General features: G+C 37.2%; 1 protein-coding gene across 3 annotated transcripts in view; it reads left to right on the plus strand.

The window, feature by feature from the left end:
- The window catches only part of LOC131216921 (protein ENHANCED DISEASE RESISTANCE 2-like), a 188758-nt gene that overhangs the window by 153431 nt on the left and 15439 nt on the right, over nucleotides 1-19888 (plus strand). Inside the window, exons 19-22 of one of the 3 annotated variants that reach the window (XM_058211537.1) lie at nucleotides 9131-9274; nucleotides 9394-9489; nucleotides 18700-18801; nucleotides 19600-19857. The exons of 1 other annotated variant lie outside the window; for it this stretch is intronic. In XM_058211537.1, the coding sequence (XP_058067520.1) occupies nucleotides 9131-9274; nucleotides 9394-9489; nucleotides 18700-18801; nucleotides 19600-19617 (360 nt within the window). In that variant the 3' untranslated portion in view covers nucleotides 19618-19857. Of the gene's footprint in view, nucleotides 1-9130; nucleotides 9275-9393; nucleotides 9490-18699; nucleotides 18802-19599; nucleotides 19858-19888 lie in introns of those variants that run through there. One more of the 3 variants, XM_058211536.1, reaches the window with a different exon arrangement.

Below are 19888 nucleotides of genomic sequence, written 5' to 3' on the forward strand. Positions count from 1 at the left end.
GCTGAATCGGATGGTTGGATGATAGATGGGATGGATGGATATATTTTTGGATGGATAAATTAGACGAATGGATGTTTGGATGATTGGATGGGATGGATTGGATGAATGGATTGTTGGATGGGATGGATGGATTGATGGTTGGATGGTTGGATCATCATGCATATGTATTGTGTTTATATGTTTATTTACGCATCGATGTATAATGTATGAATGCATTATGCATGCTTGTTTGCTTGTGAATTGGTTTAGTGAGATTTAAGTGATTGTTGTGTTACTATTAGATTGATTTCTTATGGCAGCACATACTTATAGGCCCCATTAAATGAAAACTTATCATGTATGCATTCTTTTTTCAAATTTTTTATTCCTAATTTATGCAAATATGTGTATTTTAGCATCCCCTGAAGTTTCCCTGAAAAGTTTCATCTTTTTACCCATGTTTTACCAATGTTTCCCCTCATTTTCGGAAATCGGCAATATTTTTAGCGATATCGGGGCTTCCTCCTCCTCCTGCATGTAAGAGGGTGAATGAGGTTCTTCTTCTTCTTCTTCTTCTTCTTCCTTCTTCTTCTTCTTCCTCCTGCATGTAAGAGGGTGAATGAGGTTCTTCTTCTTCTTCTTCCTGCCTGTAAGAGGGGAATGTTGTGTTCCTCATCTTCCTGTCTCGTGTTTGGTTGGAATATTTAAAAGTGTGGACTGATTATTCTGCTCAAGCTTGGTGTGTGTATCATGTAGAGTGTGCAAGTGGAGCATTATTTTGTCGTGAAAAGTCAGCCCATATTTATATAAGCATTGTGGCATTCATCGTAATCTATTATTCTCATGGAGATGAAGAGTGATCTAGAATCTGGCTCATAAATCCATCTAATTTTCTAGGAGTCCCAAATAGCTTCAATAAAATTTAATGGAATAAATTATCTCCAGCTATCTCAATCAATTCAGGTGTTTTAAACTACCTCTGTATTCATGGTTCGGAATGTCAACGTCAATCGGTGTATCGGCCTGCCAAAAAAATGATACGATATGGCTTAACGTATCGGTATCGAGGTCGTAGCGGGCCATATCATCCTGTATTGGATATAATTTTTTTTAAGCAAAAAAAAAAAAAATGCATAACAATATTAGAAAAATAGGAAAAAATGAGATATTCAAGAATCTATCTTTCTTCTTTCTTTTTGTGTGTTTTAACCATGTATTCAATGGTGTATCAGAGCATTCTTTGGTAAGCATATTGTCCCGATGGGTTGATCTATTTTAAGGTGTGGTGTTGATAATTTTGGGTATAAAGTGTTGATATATGTTAGAAACTCATATCATATATTGCTAATATGATTATCTATCAACTAATATAATTTTCCTAGAATTATTTACTGGAAAAAAAAAAAAGAGAAGAGAAAATGCCAAAAAATTAATCCGAAATAGAAACACTGTAGAAAATATTTTTTTTAATCAATGCATGTGTGAAATCATTAGATCCATAGTCTTCTAATACTCAAGCATTATAACAAGAATCAGAAGAAAAAAATGAGTTTAATTTTTTTTTTTTAAAGAAAATACACGCATAAATAAAAAAGAAATAAAAAACTGAAATCTTTAATAAATCAGTAGATCCATATTCTAATACTCAAGAAAAAAAAAACTAATTTTAAATTTTTTTTCCTGAAATTTTCAGAAAATACATGTGTAAATAAAAATTTTTAAAAGAAAAGAAAGCCTCAAATCATCAATAAATTAGTAGATCTATAGTCTTCTAATACTCAAGCATTATACAAAAAAAAAAGACTAATTAATTTTTTTTGTTTTTAATTTTCAAAACATACATGCATAAAAAGAAAAAAAGAAAAACGTCCCAAGTATTCAACAAATTAGTAGATCCATAGTCTTCTAATACTCAATCATCATAACAAGAATCAATAAAAAAGACTAATTTAAAAACTTTTTTTCTATAATTTTTATAAATATTTGCATAAATAAAAAAAAAATTAAAAGGAAAAAAATACCCCAAATCTATATCAAATCAGCCAAGATCTTATCAAAATGGTTTATATTGTTGTTTTGATGGGATTCCATATTGAAACAACATCGAAAAAAAAAATACTTTTTACCTTTTAAAATTTTTTTTTTTTTTGCAAAACTGGACCTAGGAGTTTCGATTCTTCTATTTGGCAAAAATAAAAAAAAGTTTCGATCATCGAATTTGATCTAGATTTGGTAAAAAAATTCCTTTAAAACAATCCCTCTCTGCAAATAAATCAAAAGAAAAAGGAGAAAAGGAAAAAACCCATAGAAAACGCAAAAAAGAAAGGAAAAAAAAAAGTTGTTAGAGCCTTTTTTTTTGCCGTATCGATTGAAACCGATATAGTTATAAAATATTGATGCTGCACTGCTGATACGTCACCTTTTTTTTTCTTCATAACGAGCCGATACAGACCCGTATCGCATATCTTATCTAGTTGATACGATATGGCCGTATCGACCAATGTGATACCGATATTCGAATCTATCCTATATTGCAAACAATCTGGTCTATCATGAGAGAACTGAGCATATTGAAGTTGATTGTCACTTTATATGTGAGATCTCCAGTGGTGAATGTCCCCGCCTTGTGTTTGGTCTCAAATCAATTTACTAATGTGTTCACCAAGGCTCTTAGTTGCAGTTAGTCTACAAGCATCTATTCCAAGCTTGGCATTGACGACATCTATGCTCCAACCAATGTTCGAGTTGTCGGTATCACTACAAGTTTCGCTGGCCAGAGAAAAAGATATAATATCGTTATCGCCGATAATCGGAAATGCGGAGAAAAATGCGAAAACATGGAGATAACGGTGAAATTTTTTAATGAAACTTCAGGACATGCCTAAATACACATTTGCATATTTAGAAATTAAAAATATATAATAAAAAAATGCATTATTTAATAATTTTTCATTTAATGGGGCCCAAAAAAGTATACGTTTTCATAAGAAATTGCTCTAATAATAACCAAAATAAATTTATCTAAGTTTCAAGTTGACCACACCATATGAAATAGTGGGAATAATGATTTCCACCATTGAAATCTCCATAGGGCCCAGTGATGTTTATTTGTCATCCAAACTATTCATAAGATCACAGGGACATGGATGAATAAAAAACAGAAATATCAAGTGGATACAAAACTTTTGTGGCCCCTAAGAATTTTTCAATTGTAAACATTCAATTCACACAGTTTCATGTGGTCCACCTAAGCTCTGGATGTGCTTCATTTTTTGGCTTGTGCCTTAAAATCATCTAATAAAATGGATGGACAAAGTGGATCAAATACGTAAATAACGATGGGCCCACGGAGTTTACTCAGTATGCAATCCACTTCTGTTCTGACGCAGTTGGATTGGCTGGTGTACCTCACACCGGCTATTAACGTCAGCAAGTTCCGTGGGTCTGATCATGAGGTATGTGTTATATCCAAACCGTTCATCCATTTGAAGAGCTCGTATTAAGGCTTTAGACGAAAAATAAGACGGATATAACTATCGAGTGGACCACACTGTAAAATCCAGTGGGGGATTGAACATCTACCATTGAAACCCTTTTTGGGGTCACAAAAGTTTTGGATCAATATAAAAATTATTTTTCCTCTTCATTTAAATATTTGTGTTTTTATGAGATTGGATGCAAAATAAACGTTACGGTGGGCTCTACAAATTGTTTAACGGTGAAAATCATTATCTCCGCTGCTATCTATGGTGTGGTCCATATAATCTTTGGATATGATTCATTTTTTGGATAATGCTCTAAAATGAACTCTAAAAACAGATGAACGGTGTAGATATAATAAATTCATCACTGTGGGGCCAACATAACTTTGATCTCCTTTGAACTGTTTATACAACTCGGAGCTCGAGGAGCGTCAGTGCTCGTCTTCGCATGACACGTACCTACAGCAGCTATATAGCTGGTGTGAGGTACACCAGCCAATCCACTTCCGGTGGATCCCTAACTGTGGGATCCATTATGAAGTATGTACCTTACATCTGCACCGTCCATCATATATGACGGCTAGTGAGTGATCCGAAAAATGAACCAGATTCAAATCTTCAATGGACCACACCACAGGAAACTGTGTGAATTGAATGCATATCATTAAAAACTTCTTGGTGGCCATAGAAAATTTGAATCAAGCTGATATTTACAAAAGGTTTGATGACAAATAAACATCACTGTGGGCCTAAGAAGGTTTCAACGGTGAAAATCATTATTCTTATTGTTTCTTGTGGTGTGGTCCACTGGAGTTGTGGATATGCTTTAATTTTGAGATTTACCCCTAAAATGAATTAGAAAAATGAATGGACGGCGTGGATAAATCACATACATTCACGATGGGCCCAGAGAGTTTACTCAGTATGCTGAAGCGCACCATGCGCCCGGTCTGCTTCAAAAGTTCTAAAGCATAAAAAAATTTAAAAAAAAATAATAAAATAATAAAATAAAAAAGAAGAAGAAAGAAAGAAAGAAAAAAGAAAAGAAAAGAGTGGATTTCGTCTACGAAGAGGGGTTTTCCGCGAAGAGGGGGGATTTTCGATGAGGGTTTCAAAATCCTATCTCAATCTCCCAAAATCCCTAATTTTTTGCCAAAATCATGTATTTGTGACATCAATCTTCCAATCAAACAAAGAAAAGGGAAATTTTTAGATTTCTTTACCTCTGTCGAAGACGAGAGCTATCAATTGCTGCCCACGAGATTCTTTTCTTCCGAGTTCCGATCAACCATCAACCAGCTATTACCGAAATCAAAGGTTTTTTTTCGGTTTTTTTCGCTTTTTACCTACTTTGTCGCAAAAAATCCAAAATTATCGACGATATCGCCGATATTTCGCTGATAATCTAGAGAGAAATGAAAAATGGGGGTTTCGGTGTCGCTAGACACTGATATTATCGGTGATATTATCGACATTTCATCGACAATGCGAACACTGGCTCCAGCTTGAGGGGGATTGTAAGCGAGAATATGGATGTAGGCCAAACCCATCGTTCAAAGTATCCCCAATATTATCTCTATCTCTAGCTCAATGATACCGATAACACCGATAGTATAAAAAATTCCAGGTATCAACGATTATTTCTAAGTATTGCCAATGTACCTCCAATATTTTCAATTGTGTAAATTCTAGGTGTCGCTTATATCGCCAATGCATCACCAATATTTTCGACTATGTAAGTTCCAGGTGTCCCTTGTATGGCCAATGTATCGACAATATTTCGATAACATCACCACTGTATCGATATCAACAAAAATATGTTTATTTAAAAAATTCCATTTCAAAATTTTTTATGGACACATGGTTGTATGCAGTGATCAAATTGTCAATGATATTATCATTAATGCAACATGGGCAATATCAAGCCTAGTGTTTGAAGTATCAGTATCGCTAGCCAAGGATACGAAAACAATATTTATGTCGCCGATAATATCACTAATAACTAGAAATGTGGGGAAACATGGGAAAAACTATGGAATTTTAGTGAAACTTTAAGAGATGTTAAAATGTACATATTTGCATATTTAGAAATTAAAAATAATAATAATAATAATAATAATAATAATAATAATAATAATAATAATAATAAAATAAAAAGAAAAAAGAATGCATACATAACAAGTTTCCAATTAATGGGCCCTTAAAAGCATGTGCTACTGTAAGAAATCAGTCCAGCCATCCCATGCAGCCTATTTAGCCATCCAACCTTCCATCCTAACATCCATCGATATTGTAAAATACCAACAACATATGATATTTCACCAAGAAATCGTCAACAATTGCAAAGGAAACGAAAGATTATGGTCTCAATATCACGCATGTTGGATATCGATAATATCGAGATATTATCAATGACAAATTGAACACTACATACAACCATGTGCCTATGAAAAAAATTGAAATTTTTTTTTCTAATATACAAAATTTTAATGATATTAATACGTTGGCAATATTATTGAAATATCGTTGATACACTTATGATACAGGCATTACCTAGAATTTACATAATTGAAAATATTGGTGATACATTGGCGATATTGATGCATTGACAATACAAGTGACACCTAGAATTTACATAGTTGAAAATATTGGTGATTACATTAGCGATATTGGTACGTTCATGATACTTAGCGATACATTGCTAATACCTAGAATTTCTATACTACCAACATTATCGGTATCGCTGAGCTAGAGATAAAGATAATATTGGAGATATTCCGATAATATCAGAGATCATTCGAACACTGATCGAGACTACATTCTTTCGTCTTCTTTTCAATTGTCGATGATTTCTCAGCGAAATATCATGCGTTATCGATATTCTAAAACACTGTTGGATGGATAGATGGGATGGTTGGACTGATTTCTTACAACAACACATGCTTTTATGCCCCCAATAAATGGAAACTTATTATGTATGCATTCTTTTTGCAATTTTTTTATTCCTAAATATGCAAATGTGTATTTTTGCATCTCCTGAAGTTTCACTGAAAATTTCTACCGTTTTTCCCATGTTTTCCTAATGTTTCCCTACATTTCTGGTTATCGGTGATATCGATATTGTTTCCGTATCCCTAGCCAACAAAACTTGTAGCAATGTCGATACTTCAAACACTGGCCAAACCATTGTATGACCCCACCTAAATTGGTGAATTAAGGGGCTGTACAGTGGTACGGCCCACCTAGTCTTGGTTTTAAGTCTTGTTTCTTAATATTTAGCTAAGTAGGTTCTCTTAGGATTGGAAGGTCATCTTGTTAATGTCTTTAGGGGTACTCCTGGGCATTTTATTCTTGTTACTTAAATATAAGAGAGAGTGGGGGTGTGTGAATCCTATTCTTCTGATTCTCTTTTCTCTAACTCTCCTCCTCTTTTCCTTCTTTTCTCTTCTATATTAATCTACATGGTGTCAAAAAGTATTTTCTTATGATCTACTCCATCTTTCACTCTATCTCACATATTCACCTCTTTCTTTTCCTCTTGTCATATCGCTCGTGCTGAAAGTTTTTTTAAAGAAACCTAGGGTTTCTTCTCTCTCTCTCTCTCTCTCTCTCTCTCTCTCTCTCTCTCTCTCTCTCTCTCTCTCTCTTTTCTTTGGGGGGGGGGGGGGGAGATGTAAGAGTCCATGTGTGAGATGTCGAATGTTGTATTTGTGATCATCACCTCTCTTGTGTTCGGTTGGAACGGTTGGATGTATGGGCTGATTGTTCTCGTCAAGTGTGGTGTGTGTATCGTGTGGAGCGCGTAGGTGGGGCATTCTTCTACCATGAAAAGTCAACTCGTATTTGTGTAAGCATTGCAGTATTCATCTTAATTGATTATTCTCATGGAGATGAAGAGTAATCCAAAATCTGGATTCATAAATCCATCTGATTTTTTAGGGGTCCAAATAACCTCAATAAAATTAAATGGAGTAAATTGTCTCCAATGGCCAAAATCTATTCAAGTGTTTTTTTGCTACATCCTATATTGCCAATAATCTGGTCTATCATGAGATAACCAAGCAGGTTGAAGTCGACTGTCACTTTATATGTGAGGTCTCTAGTGGTGAAATCTCTATGCCATATGTTCAGTCTTAAGATTAACTTGCTGGTGTGTTCATGAAGGCTCTTAATCACATTCAGTAGGCACACATCTATTCCAAGCTTAGCATCGTTGACATATATGCTCTAGCTTAAGGTAGAGTGTTAACGAATATGGATGTGGGCTGAACCATTGTACAGTCCACTTGGATTGGTGAATTGAGGGACCATATGGAGGTATAACCCACCAAGTCTTGGTTTTGAGTCCTGTTTCTCAGTATTTATTAGTTAGTTCATCTTACGATTTTGGAAGGTCATATTATTAATGTTGTTAGGGGTATTTTGGGTATTTTTTCTTTTTTACCACCTAAATATAAGAGAGTGAGTGCGGTCGTGAAAACCCTATTTTATTCTCATTCTCTTTTCTCCCATTCTCCTCCTCTTTTCCTTCTTCTTTTCTCTTCTATATTAATTTCTGCATCCCATGATGACTAGGAAACTTATAATCTAATAATGATGTCGTGATGCATTTTGTAAATGAACCATCCCATATTGACATGGAACGAGATAATCTAACAATAATGTGGTGGCGGCAACACTATGTGTTGTAGATGACCATCCCATGATGATTGGGAAAGAAAGAATCTAAATGTGATATTGTGGCACCTAATGTAGATGATCTATCCCGTGATGATTGGGAAAATGATAATCTAATAGGTGATGTCGTGGCATTTACTATAGATGATCCATCCATGATGACTTGGAAATCAATAATCTAAAAGTGATTTCATGGAGCCTACCATAGATGATCCAAACCGTGTGATATTGTGGCACCTAATGTAGATGATCTATCCCATGATGATTGGGAAAATGATAATATAATAGTGATGTCGTGGCATTTACTATAGATGATCCATCCCATGATGACTTGGAAATCAATAATCTAAAAGTGATTTCATGGAGCCTACCATAGATGATCCAACCCATGGTGAATGGAGAAACGATAATCTAACAGTGATGTGATGTGTACTTGTTTTCTTGGTACTTGGGCAAGCTGGGCATGTGGATTATCTATGCTCCTGCTTGAGGGGAAGATATTGAGAATGTAGTTGTTGTATGTTATAAGTTCTAAAGAATCACTTCTGTATGCTCCTACAAAGCACCATGCTGGGAGGATTTTTTTCTCATTTATTGTGTTCTCATTTCGTATTCTCTTTTATGGTGATATTATCTCTTATAACCATCAATTATAAATAAACCATTGCAAGAGGGATAATGTATCCTCTCATTCTCCATCATTTTATCTCTTTTATTTCTCTCTTCTGTCTCTATAATATCATGTGTTAATGGTAGAGAAGATGATGGATCATATAATATCAATTATATAGAGGCCACTGTGATTATAGAATATGCAATGAAAACTTATTATTTTATTCACCAGTTCCCTCTACATATTGCATATAAAGAACATGGACATGTATTGTCTTTCTTCTGTTGTATTTTGAATAAGCTGTGTCATTAATCTTTCTTGCTATTATGTTCTTCAGTCTGGCCTCTATATATTGATTCTGTGTCTCTTCAATCGGCAGGTTCCAGCAAAACCAAACTACAGTCTGGCTCTCTACTATGGAGCAAACAGACCCATAAATAAAGGATCTTTATTAAAAAGATTTGTGGATGGGACTGACATGTTTCGGGATGCAAGATTCAAACTTATTCCAAGTATCATAGAGGTGTGAATTTTTTTTGCAGAGTTCTTTAAAAATAAAAAATAAAAAAAAATCAATAAGCCTTTGCAGGTTATTTCTTCTACTTCGGGTTACTTCTGATGCCTTCTAAGGAATCATTTTAGGGATATTGGATGGTTAAGCGTGCAGTTGGATCCAAAGCTTGCATTTTAGGAAAAGCAGTGACGTGCAGTTACCTTCGACAAGATAATTTTTTGGAGGTAAGTAGCAACCATGTTCGAATACATGCATATCTCTTGCTCTTTTTGGCATCTATAATATTACCAACTTCCAAAACCGCTCAAATTTAGTAACAGATAATGTTTGTTCATTCATATATATCATATCTTTCATGGATGTTGGCGGTTATGATATGTAGTTACCAACAAGCTGAAAGCTTCCTCATCTCTTTAAACTTCAATTGATATCCTTTGCAACGAAAAGCATACACTCTACATCCTTACGGAGTTGTGTGGTAAACTAATTTTAATTACTTGTTGGTAGAATAATGTCAGGTGGTGCTCATGCTTGCAGATTATGTGAGGAATTCTATGGTCCCTGATGAGGTGTACCGTAACGGCTGTTTCATAATGTTAACGGTGCCACCGTTACGCGTTATGGAGTCGTAATGGCCATGATGGCCGTTGCAGAAAAAAATGATCTGTAATGGCCTCATAATATGTTCCGTTATGGGGCCGATATAGGTTTCTTTTCAGGTTTTTTTTTTTTTTTTTTTTTTTAAAACCTTGGTGGCCGTTACGGCCACCACTACCGTTACAGAATACCATGCCCCTTGAGCTCCACAACATCCTCAAGCCCCTTGAGTTTGTACAAGGCTTGTGGCGTTGTGATCAAGACAATTGATATGTTGGGGCTTGACATTGATGGGAGACTCCTCAAAAACACCCCTAATGGAAGAAACCTGACCTTTGATCAATGTCTTGTAGAGAGACAATTCAGAAGAAAATGCAGAGAGATTCACATGGAACATAAGCCAGACCAAGGTTGGATGTCTGAGATCTTCCAATGAGGGAGATTTTTGGGGTATCATTTATCTACCTTAGGTACCTTCAGATAAATGATCTAGATCACCAAGATATGAGGCCCATGTCTATAAACTCAAGGATCAAGTATCTTGTGCATATTCTCTGCCTTATAGCTCATGATAACTCTTCAAGTGTAGAGGATTGAAGTCAAGGATATTCCAAGCCGATAGGAAATATATGATGCATGTACCTGTTTTTCAGCACAATGTATGAGAGTTTTCAATTCTAACAAGTGAATACCATGCTCCGGTAATCCAAACCGTTGGTCTATTTACCTACCAAAATTTATGGGTTGAGCCCAAAAGATCAGCAAGACTGGATTTTATCGTGGTGACCAATTTAGGACCCCTTCCTATTGAATGTGGACCATTGCTCAATTTCCCATCCATCTTTAGGCCACAAATCAACAGTTAAGATTGCCTATTAGGGAGATTTTGGGGCATAGCCCATCCAAGGTGGGACAAAACATATCAATGGTTATGATTACCAGAGCATGGGCCCAACTTGTTAAATTTGAAAACCCATGTATATTGTTCAAAGACCTCTTCATCAGAAATAATTAATTCCTCCTGGGTACATCGAGCGTCTATTTTCATGGCAACACAAAAGGATTTTACTTTATAGGGATTAAGAGTGAGTACTTGTATGTTTCAACTCTTGGAAAGTTCACCCCCAAATACAGGTAGAGAGTCCTAAACAGGCCATGCTTCAAGGATTGCTAGTTCTGCTGGAAGTCCTTGTTGGCTTCTTTCAAGGGATTCGTAAGAATTGGAAAATTATTTTCTTTGTGGCTAATTATAATGGCATTCCCAATTATCGACCAATTAATGGAGGAAGTTGCACGGACAAACATCTGTCAGTGTGTCTAACAAGTGATTCTTGAAGGCCAGATTTGCTATATTATAGAATACTATTATAGTTTGATATTATATTGCAATTATATGTTAAAGGCCATTCAAAAAATTATTTACATGTAAAACACCAATTAATACTAATAAAATAATAATAGCAATAACAATAATAAACCTAAAACTCCCTTGTATGTATGTATGGATGGATGTATGGATGGATGGATGTATATATGTATTAGATAACAAGAATTAAGCATTAAAAATAAAAAATAAAAGTCTTTTGAGTGGTAGACACATAGTCATGGACTAAATGGCATAGCTTCCAAAAGTTGTAGTGTCCTTGTTACATAGATCATGAGTGTTAGTATTCAAGAACAATGATGGTGTACAAAGCTTTTGTGGACAGTTTGGTTGGAAAGTTATTTCCTCATCCTCATGTTGTTGTCACCCCTGAGCAACATGGAGATGCTAGTCTATAACTCGAGAATATCCATCTTTTATTTTCTAGAAAATTGATCTATATATTATTAGCTTGAGGAAGTTAGATGCATTTTCTTATCTATTGAAAAAGAATAAACACACTTTTCTCTATATTTTTAGCTTGTGTTCTACACCGCTTAACCCCTCTCCTTCAATCAATGCAGAACCAAAGAACTTTAAAAAGAAAAGAAGGCATGGTCATGCTTTATTTTACCATAGCATACACGCAAAGGACTAATAATAATAATAATAAATGTGAGTAGCATGAAGGTTGCATGCAAATGTACACTTTAATGCCATGATAGAATTATGTAGATGGTGATTGTTTTGGCATAGTTTCATTACTTAATAGGCCAGTTTTCTATCATTGCCCCATCTTCCTCAAAGTTGATGAAGTTGACTGGGGCCTAACCCCTTTATATTCGAATTGGCTTGGCTCAAAGTGGAGGGCTTCCACGACATGGTTTCGGGCTACTGGTCGACCTTCGATATTGAAGGCCTTGATGGTTTCAAGCTCTTCCAAAGCTAAAAATGCTCAAAGCCAAACTCAAGGAGTGGGAGAAAGAACTGTTTGGGTAGTGGGAGCAAGAGATGGATTCTATCTTGTAGGAGATCCAAGCGTTGGATTTTAAAGAGGAAGAAAGGGCACTGTTGAAAGACAAGAAAGTTATCAAGGTAGAGCTCTCCATTGAGTACAATATTATGCTAAAAAAGGAGGAGATCAAGTGGCGTCAAGGTATTCTGTAACAATAACGGTGGCTGTAATGGCCACCATCATTACCTTTATGATACAGGTAGTAATGGTTGTTACGGCCTCCATAACGGCCATCATATTCTCTTTTTTTTATTGAAAGGAAAAAAAAAAAAAAAAAAAAACCTTGAGAAACCTATATCGGCCCCGTAATAGACTGTTATGGGGGCTGTTATAGCTCTTACGGGGGGTGTAATGGGTTGTTATGGGGGCCGTTACGGGTCTTTTTCTCTGTAATGTCCGTTACGACCATTATGACCCCATAATGTCTAACAGTTGCCACCATTATCTTTACATAACGGCCTTCATGGCCTCGTCATGGCTGTTATGGCATACCATGAGTGACACTAGCATTCTAACACCACTTGTCTCAAAGAAGGAGACAAGAATATAATGTTATGGGATTGCTAGTGCTTGTTCTCAAGCCAACAACATCTTTTCACTCCTGGTTGATGGCAAGAGAATGGAGGACAAAAGCCAAATTTTGTGAATCCATCATCAAGTTCTATTCGAACCTGCTTCCAGGAGAGCAGTGGGTGCCGCTAAATCTTGATAACTTGGTCTTTAATAGAATCCAGTGTTTTGAATAGCGCCCGTAGCGTGGCCGTAGCGCTACGTAGCATCCCAATTGGCGTAAATCCCCTATAGCATGCACTACAAGGGTTGTAGCATACGCTACAGCTACGTAGCACGTAGCGTTCATAGCGTAAGCTACAATGTATTTTTTTACTATTTTATTTTTTTATTATTTTTTTCACGTTTTCTTTGTTTCTAATGTTGAGGAATGTGACACTTGTATTATACTCGATACTTTTAACCTATGGGATTTTTATTTCTTTTCATAATTGTGACTTGCGGTTTCAATTAGACATTATTAATTAAAGTGGTTTGCTTAGAAAGTTGTTGATGTGATAATTATTTGATTTGGCTTATATATGTGGATTGGCTTTTGATAAATGATAACTAATAACTTTTTTGAACATGCTTATAATTGATCAAATGAATCATCTTTTAGGCATTTTTATATTTTTTTCCCTTTTTTTCCACTATTTATTATATTCGTCCTATTTTTAAATTTAAAAATAGAAGTATCGTGTAGCTTACGCTACACACTACGTATTTACGCTACACGTTATAGAGGGCTGAGCGCTATGCATCACGCTACCTCTATTTAAAACACTGATAGAATCTTAGTTGAGGATGCTAATGTTCTTGATAAGGATAGAGATCCAAAGCCGTATGGGTTTCCATTGGCCCTCTTCTAGACATTCTAAGGGACGATCAGGATAGATCTATTGTGCTTCGTTGCTAAATTCTTTCAACTCTGGTTATCTTCTACCTGATATTGAGAGGTCCTTCATAGCTCTAATTCCATAACTCGTAGGTGTTGAGTGCCTTAAAGATTTCAGGCCCATTAGCCTCGTCGCTAGCTCATATAAAATTATTGTTAAGATTTTGAGCCAAAGATTTAGGGTTGTGCTCCCTAAGGTTATCTCCCCTTCCCAAAGCGCTTTCATCTTTGGCATCTTTGGCGGATAGATCCTCAACAACACATTGATCACCCAAGAATGCCTCAATTCATGCCATTGAGCTAACAGGAAAGGAGTCCTTTGTGAACTTTACTTGGAGAAGGCTTGCGAGTTACAACCATGTGGATTTGTCCTTCCTTGATTAAATGTTGGATCAGTGGAGATGCGGGATGAAGTGGAGGTATTGGATCCAAGTCCGCGTCTCGGTAGCAAAGTTCTCCGTTCTCATTAACAACTCTACATTTGGCTTTTTCAAAGCTTTGAGGGGCCTTCGTTAGGGAGACCCCCTCTTCCTCTTCATGTTTATGGTTGTCTCTAAAGCCCTAAGTAGGATGTGGAGCATGGTGTGCCGTAAAGGCCATTATGAGGTCGTAAAGGCCGTTACGTAAAGGTAACAGTGGCAACCGTTACATATTACGGGGTCGTAACAACCGTTATGGAAAAAAAAATGACCCGTAATTACCGTTAACGGCACGTTACGTCCCCTATAAAGGCCATAATAGCCCCGTAATGGTTTATTATGGGACAGACACAGGTTTTTCATACTTTTTAATCAACACTACGGGGTAGATAGAGGTTTTTCAGGGGTTTTTCAATAATAATAATAATTATTATAATAATAAGAGGGACCGTAATGGCCGTTACGGGGCCGTAACAGCTGTTATGCCCCGTATCATAAAGGTAACGGTGGTGGCCGTTACGGCCACTGTTACCATTACGGAACACCTTGATGTGGAGTAAGGATCTATTAGTGAGCCTTTTTTGGGGGTTCAAGGTAGACAACATTGATAAGCGTGTTTGCAACCTCCAGTTTGTTGACAACACTTTCATCTTTTACACGACAAATGAGGCCATGGTGGACAATCTTAGGAAGATTGTCGGGTGCTTCGATGTGGTGTTGGATCTAAGAGTTAATTTAACCAAGACTGATATTCTTCAAATCCACTCAGCTAAGGATGAAGATACCATGCCAGCTGAAATTTTCAGATGCCAGGTTGGTCTCTTCCCTCTTCGTATCTTGACCTCCCTCTCGACATTGGCAAACCCGCTAAGCACTTGTGGGATAAGGTGATTAAGAGAATGGAAAGGAAGCTCTTGCCTTGAAAGAGTAGGCTTCTTTCCCTCTTAGCATTGGCAAATGCACTAAGCACTTGTGGGATAAGGTGATTAAAAGAATGGAGAGGAAGCTTTTGTCCTTAGATGAGTAGGCTTCTTTCCCTTGGCCGCAGAGTCACTCTCATCAAGGCCACCCTCTCTAATCTCACCTTATATTTCATGTCAGTAATTTGTTGCCCAAAATCAGTTTTGTCAAGGATTGATAGGCTAAGAAGGGACTTCCTCTAGCAAGGCTAAGCGACCAAGGGTAAATTTCATATGCTCGAGTCGATTGAGGTGTCTAGATTGTATGGTGATGGAGATGTGGGTATTAAAAGGCTGGATAATGTTAATACAACCTTATTGGAAGGTTGGATGATGTTAATTCAGCCCTATTAGGGAAGTGGGTGTGGAGATTTGGGGTGAAAAAGAACAACCTTTAGAGACTCATCATTGCAGGAAAATATGGCACCTCCAAGGCATAGGGAACCAAGTATTCTTCCCTGTACTCAATGTTTTAAATATCGACGATATCAGCCGATTTATCCCACGATATATCTTGTATCCCACCTATGCGATATGAAACACACAGGTAGTGCCGATACATCCCACATGTTCAATACGATGAGCATTTTCAATTTCCAATCCCTTTTTTTTTTGTTTTTTGTTTTTTGTTTTTTGAAATTATGTTAAATCAATGTCAAGTGGTTATAAATCCATTGGTTCTTCATATTTTGCATAAAAATTCATGGAGTTAGAGCTTTTATTTCGATATCCATTGGTTTATTTATTTATTTTTTTTTTTTCAAAATTTACCTTAAACCAGCTGTCAATTGAGACTAATTTCGAAGTATTTAGGAGTATTTGATGAAATGATCATGGCATACACTCTAATTTCAAAATTTGAGTGTATGTGGTCCGATTTGGGGAAATTTGGGAAATTTTCAAAATTTCACCAATTTCTCCCAAATTGCTTGCAATGTTGCACTCCAAACATGAATTCAAGCATGTATGAAGGCTGATCTACTGATTTGTTAAGTCGTCAATTTTTGGAAAATAAAAGGCACTTTTTAATTAAAAATTATTGAAATATTTTTTTCTTCGAAATTTCCCTTCAACTTGCTGTCAATAGAGACTAATTTTGAAGTAGTTAGGATTGTTTCATGAAATGATCATCACATACAATCTAAATGTTATGCATTCAATTTGATAATAGTTGCATTAGTTTAGTCAAACAGCGCATAGCTTAGGACCCTATACAAAGGAAACCTATTATGTGCAATTCTTTTTTGAGATGTTATGATTTAAAAGTGTGTATTAAGGTCTTTTTTAACAATCCTTAAAGTTTCATTGAAAAATTCAACCATTTTTCCGATGTTTCCTCATGTTTTCCAAAAAGCGCGATGAATTACCAGATACAAATGATATATTCCGTGCGATAACTAATACGTATCTATATCCCAAAGATGCAATACGTAACACAATACCGATATTTCGAACACTGCCTGTACCATGTGTCAAACCTTTGGAAGGTAGTGGCTTGAGTGGCTAACAAAGTGTTCAAGCGTGTGGGATTCACCATTGGGGATGGGGATCGAGTCAGATTTTGGGAAGCGCCTGGATCGGGAAGTCCTTGCTTCATTTGGAGTTCCCTAGTCTGGCCAAGCTCTATCTTGTTACAGAGGTCTTGGTCACCCATTGCTTCTCATACTTGGGTGATGGGGATATGTGGGTCCCTCCTTGTAGGTGAAATCTCAACGATGTTGGGATGGAAGACATGGCGTGACTCCTCTCTCATCTGCAAGGGTTCTGGCCTTCTCCAAGCATGAAGGGTTCGATGATTTGGCTTAAAGACAAATTGGGAGCTTTCTCCATGTAGTCTAACAACGGGCAACTAACCAGCGTAGCAAAAGCTCTAGAGCTAATGGGGAAGGACCGATTTATCCCTATATACAGGCCCTCTATGGCAAACCCAGGCGAGACCTCCCCATGGACGACTCCCGCTTCACACGGGTCCCTAAATCGCATGGTCCCACAGTGGGGCCCCACCTCATGGCCATTCTGTATCTCACAAACCCCACCTCATAGCCACCCCACCCCAACGTGGAGATACAATGCATCCTTGGAATCACACCATGATGCCCCCGCATCACAATCCTTCTATGATATGATATCCCAGTTAGAGGCTTGAAATAGTTGCCACCACACAGGCCCTATCTGGTCCTACAAGACCTCTCCCAAGTTTTCAGTTTTCACTTGGCTTGTAGGCATGAATGGGGTCCTTACCATTGACAACCTTTGTGAAAGGGCTATGGTGCTCTTAAAGATCTCTCTCCTATGCAAAAAAGATGTAGAATCTATGGACCAAATGTTCATCCATTATACCTTTGCTAGTGGCATTTGGTCCAAAATTCTCAACTTTTTTTAAGGTTCCATGGGTGATGCCGAATTCTATAGAAGGGCTCTTCCAATCAAGGCATGTTAGCGGTTCTGAGAAAAAGGGAAGGTTGAGGTCGAGGGTGGCGTCACTTGCTGTTCTTTGGACTTTGTGAAGCGAGAGGAATAACCTTTGTTTTTCGAAACAGAAGCATCTCTCTTTTGGGTGCTATCAATTGGGCTATAAATTGTCCACCAGGGGCCAAATATTGGTTTGTTTGGGTTTGCTTTGGTTTGTGTTGGCCTCTTGGCTCTCTTAATAAATTCCTTTACTTTCCAAGAAAAACACGAAAAGAAAATCACACTATAATAGACAAGGACTAATACTTTTCATAATACATATAGTAATAAATGAATGAAAAAGAAACTGTTACAAACCCTTCTGAGTATTTTTATTTCTTTTGGCTTTCATGTTAATGGAAATAGCTTAGCTGTGGATTACACAAATCTTCCTTATCTCAATTGCTTCTATCGTTTTTGTTCATTGTTCAGAAAACAAAGATTTTTTGTAAAAAAAAAAAAAAGTTTTTTCCCATGATGGTTCTGATTTAATTTACCAGGATGCCTTCCTTAGTGTCATGCGGGATAAATACAGCCTACCCCAATAAAATGTAATAATTGTTAGCGCTGTCAATTGGCCGGCCTGGCCTGTCGGACTTACGGGCCTGGCCCACGTCCGTCTGGACTTGGGTTGGAATATTATGCCCAAGGGCCATGCCTGGGCATAAAATTTAAGCCTGCTTATTAGGCAGGCCTGGCTTGAACTATGTCTAAAAAGCCTGCTGGCCCAGTCCCACCTGGCCTGGATCTTGCACAAAAGTGGGTGGCTGGGATTGGCCTCAGGCTCAAGCCATGCAAATCATCTGGGACCGGGCTCGGACCAATATTTTACTATGCGGACTGGGCATGGACGGAACTCAGCCCAAGCTTTGAAGAGCCCTAATAGTTGTGTAGATGGATGATACCATTCTATTCTCTCTTACATAAGGTAATCTTGGATTTGATGGTGAGTGTTCAAATTGGCTGTTGTAATCCAAATGTAATATTGTGAATCATTTGTTCATTTGACCTGACATTGTGGATCATATCATCTCGAAACATAAGCTCATGCTTACTGAAGTGAAATTTATGTCCAATATCATCAATCAGCAAACAAGAATACATGGGGTGCATCATCATACTCTTCTTTTGCTCAATTTGGTATAGCTCCTTAAGTTCTAAGCTTTGCATTTTAACTGTGCAGATAGATGTGGATATTGGATCTTCATCCGTTGCAAAGAGTATCATAGGTTTAGTCCTTGGATATGTCACAAGCATTGTTGTGGACCTTGCAATACTGATTGAGGTTTGTATATTCGTAATTCCTGTATATAGAGAAAATTTTCTCTTTATTAATGTAAGAGTTTCTCAATTTTACTGGTGCAATGGTAGTCTCATGTCATTTTTCGTTACAATCATAGGGGAATATGTGGATGGTTGTGGCAGAGGATTTCACAAAACTTAGTACAATCATCATGTATCCTAAAATGTTTGGAACATAATTGGGAAGCTGAATTACATATAAATGGTGATTGGCTTTGGGGCCCGCTACAGTGGCATCAATACCACCCTAACGTTACAGTAGCAGCAGACAGATGTGGGGTCTGGTGATATGTTCATGAAATCCAACCCATCCATCAGATGCCTAAAAAAATTCTCCCAAAAATACCCCCATCCAAAACTCAGCTAGGCCGTAGATCATGGAACATGTTGAGAGGGAATGCTACTGTCGATTAGATTGCGGGACCTATCGTGTTGTATATGTAGAATCCGGGCCATTCAGAACAAGAACCAAGCTGTTCTACAACTCGTGTGTGCCCCTATGAAATTTAATGGTGACCTTTCCCTCTCAGCTTGTTCCCTTTGTTGTGGCCAACTCCATTTTTAGATTGAGCTGAGTATTGGGCCTTAGCGGTTTTTGGGGGTGAAGTATCGGATGGATGTTTGGATGTTGTGAATACATTATGTGGGCCCTACATATGGCCAATACCACCATAAGGTTAGGTTGCTACCGGTACCACTGAAGCACACATGCTGTTGGGAATAAATTAGAACGGAAAGGAAATAACACCTGATGCCTTCTTTGCATGAACCTTCTGATTAGGTACACCTCCCATTTTGAACTCGCTCTCCCTCTTCTTAGTCACTTGCTAACATTTTGAAAGAGACTTTCCCCACTCCTGCACCCAAATCCACTAACCTTGTGCGGCTAAGCTTAGGACTATGAATCTAGGAATCCCATTCCCATATTGGTCAAGAAAGGGAATTCTCCTGGTGACGACAAGATTTCACTAGTCAAGAGGTCCAAAGCACCTCTATAATCTAGTATTTTATCCCCAGCCAAGGACTTTACTTGTCTATACACACTACTGAAGGTTTGAAGCAGTTGCACT

The sequence above is a fragment of the Magnolia sinica genome, chromosome 10 (genome assembly GCF_029962835.1).
Source record: "Magnolia sinica isolate HGM2019 chromosome 10, MsV1, whole genome shotgun sequence".
Lineage (NCBI taxonomy): Eukaryota > Viridiplantae > Streptophyta > Magnoliopsida > Magnoliales > Magnoliaceae > Magnolia > Magnolia sinica.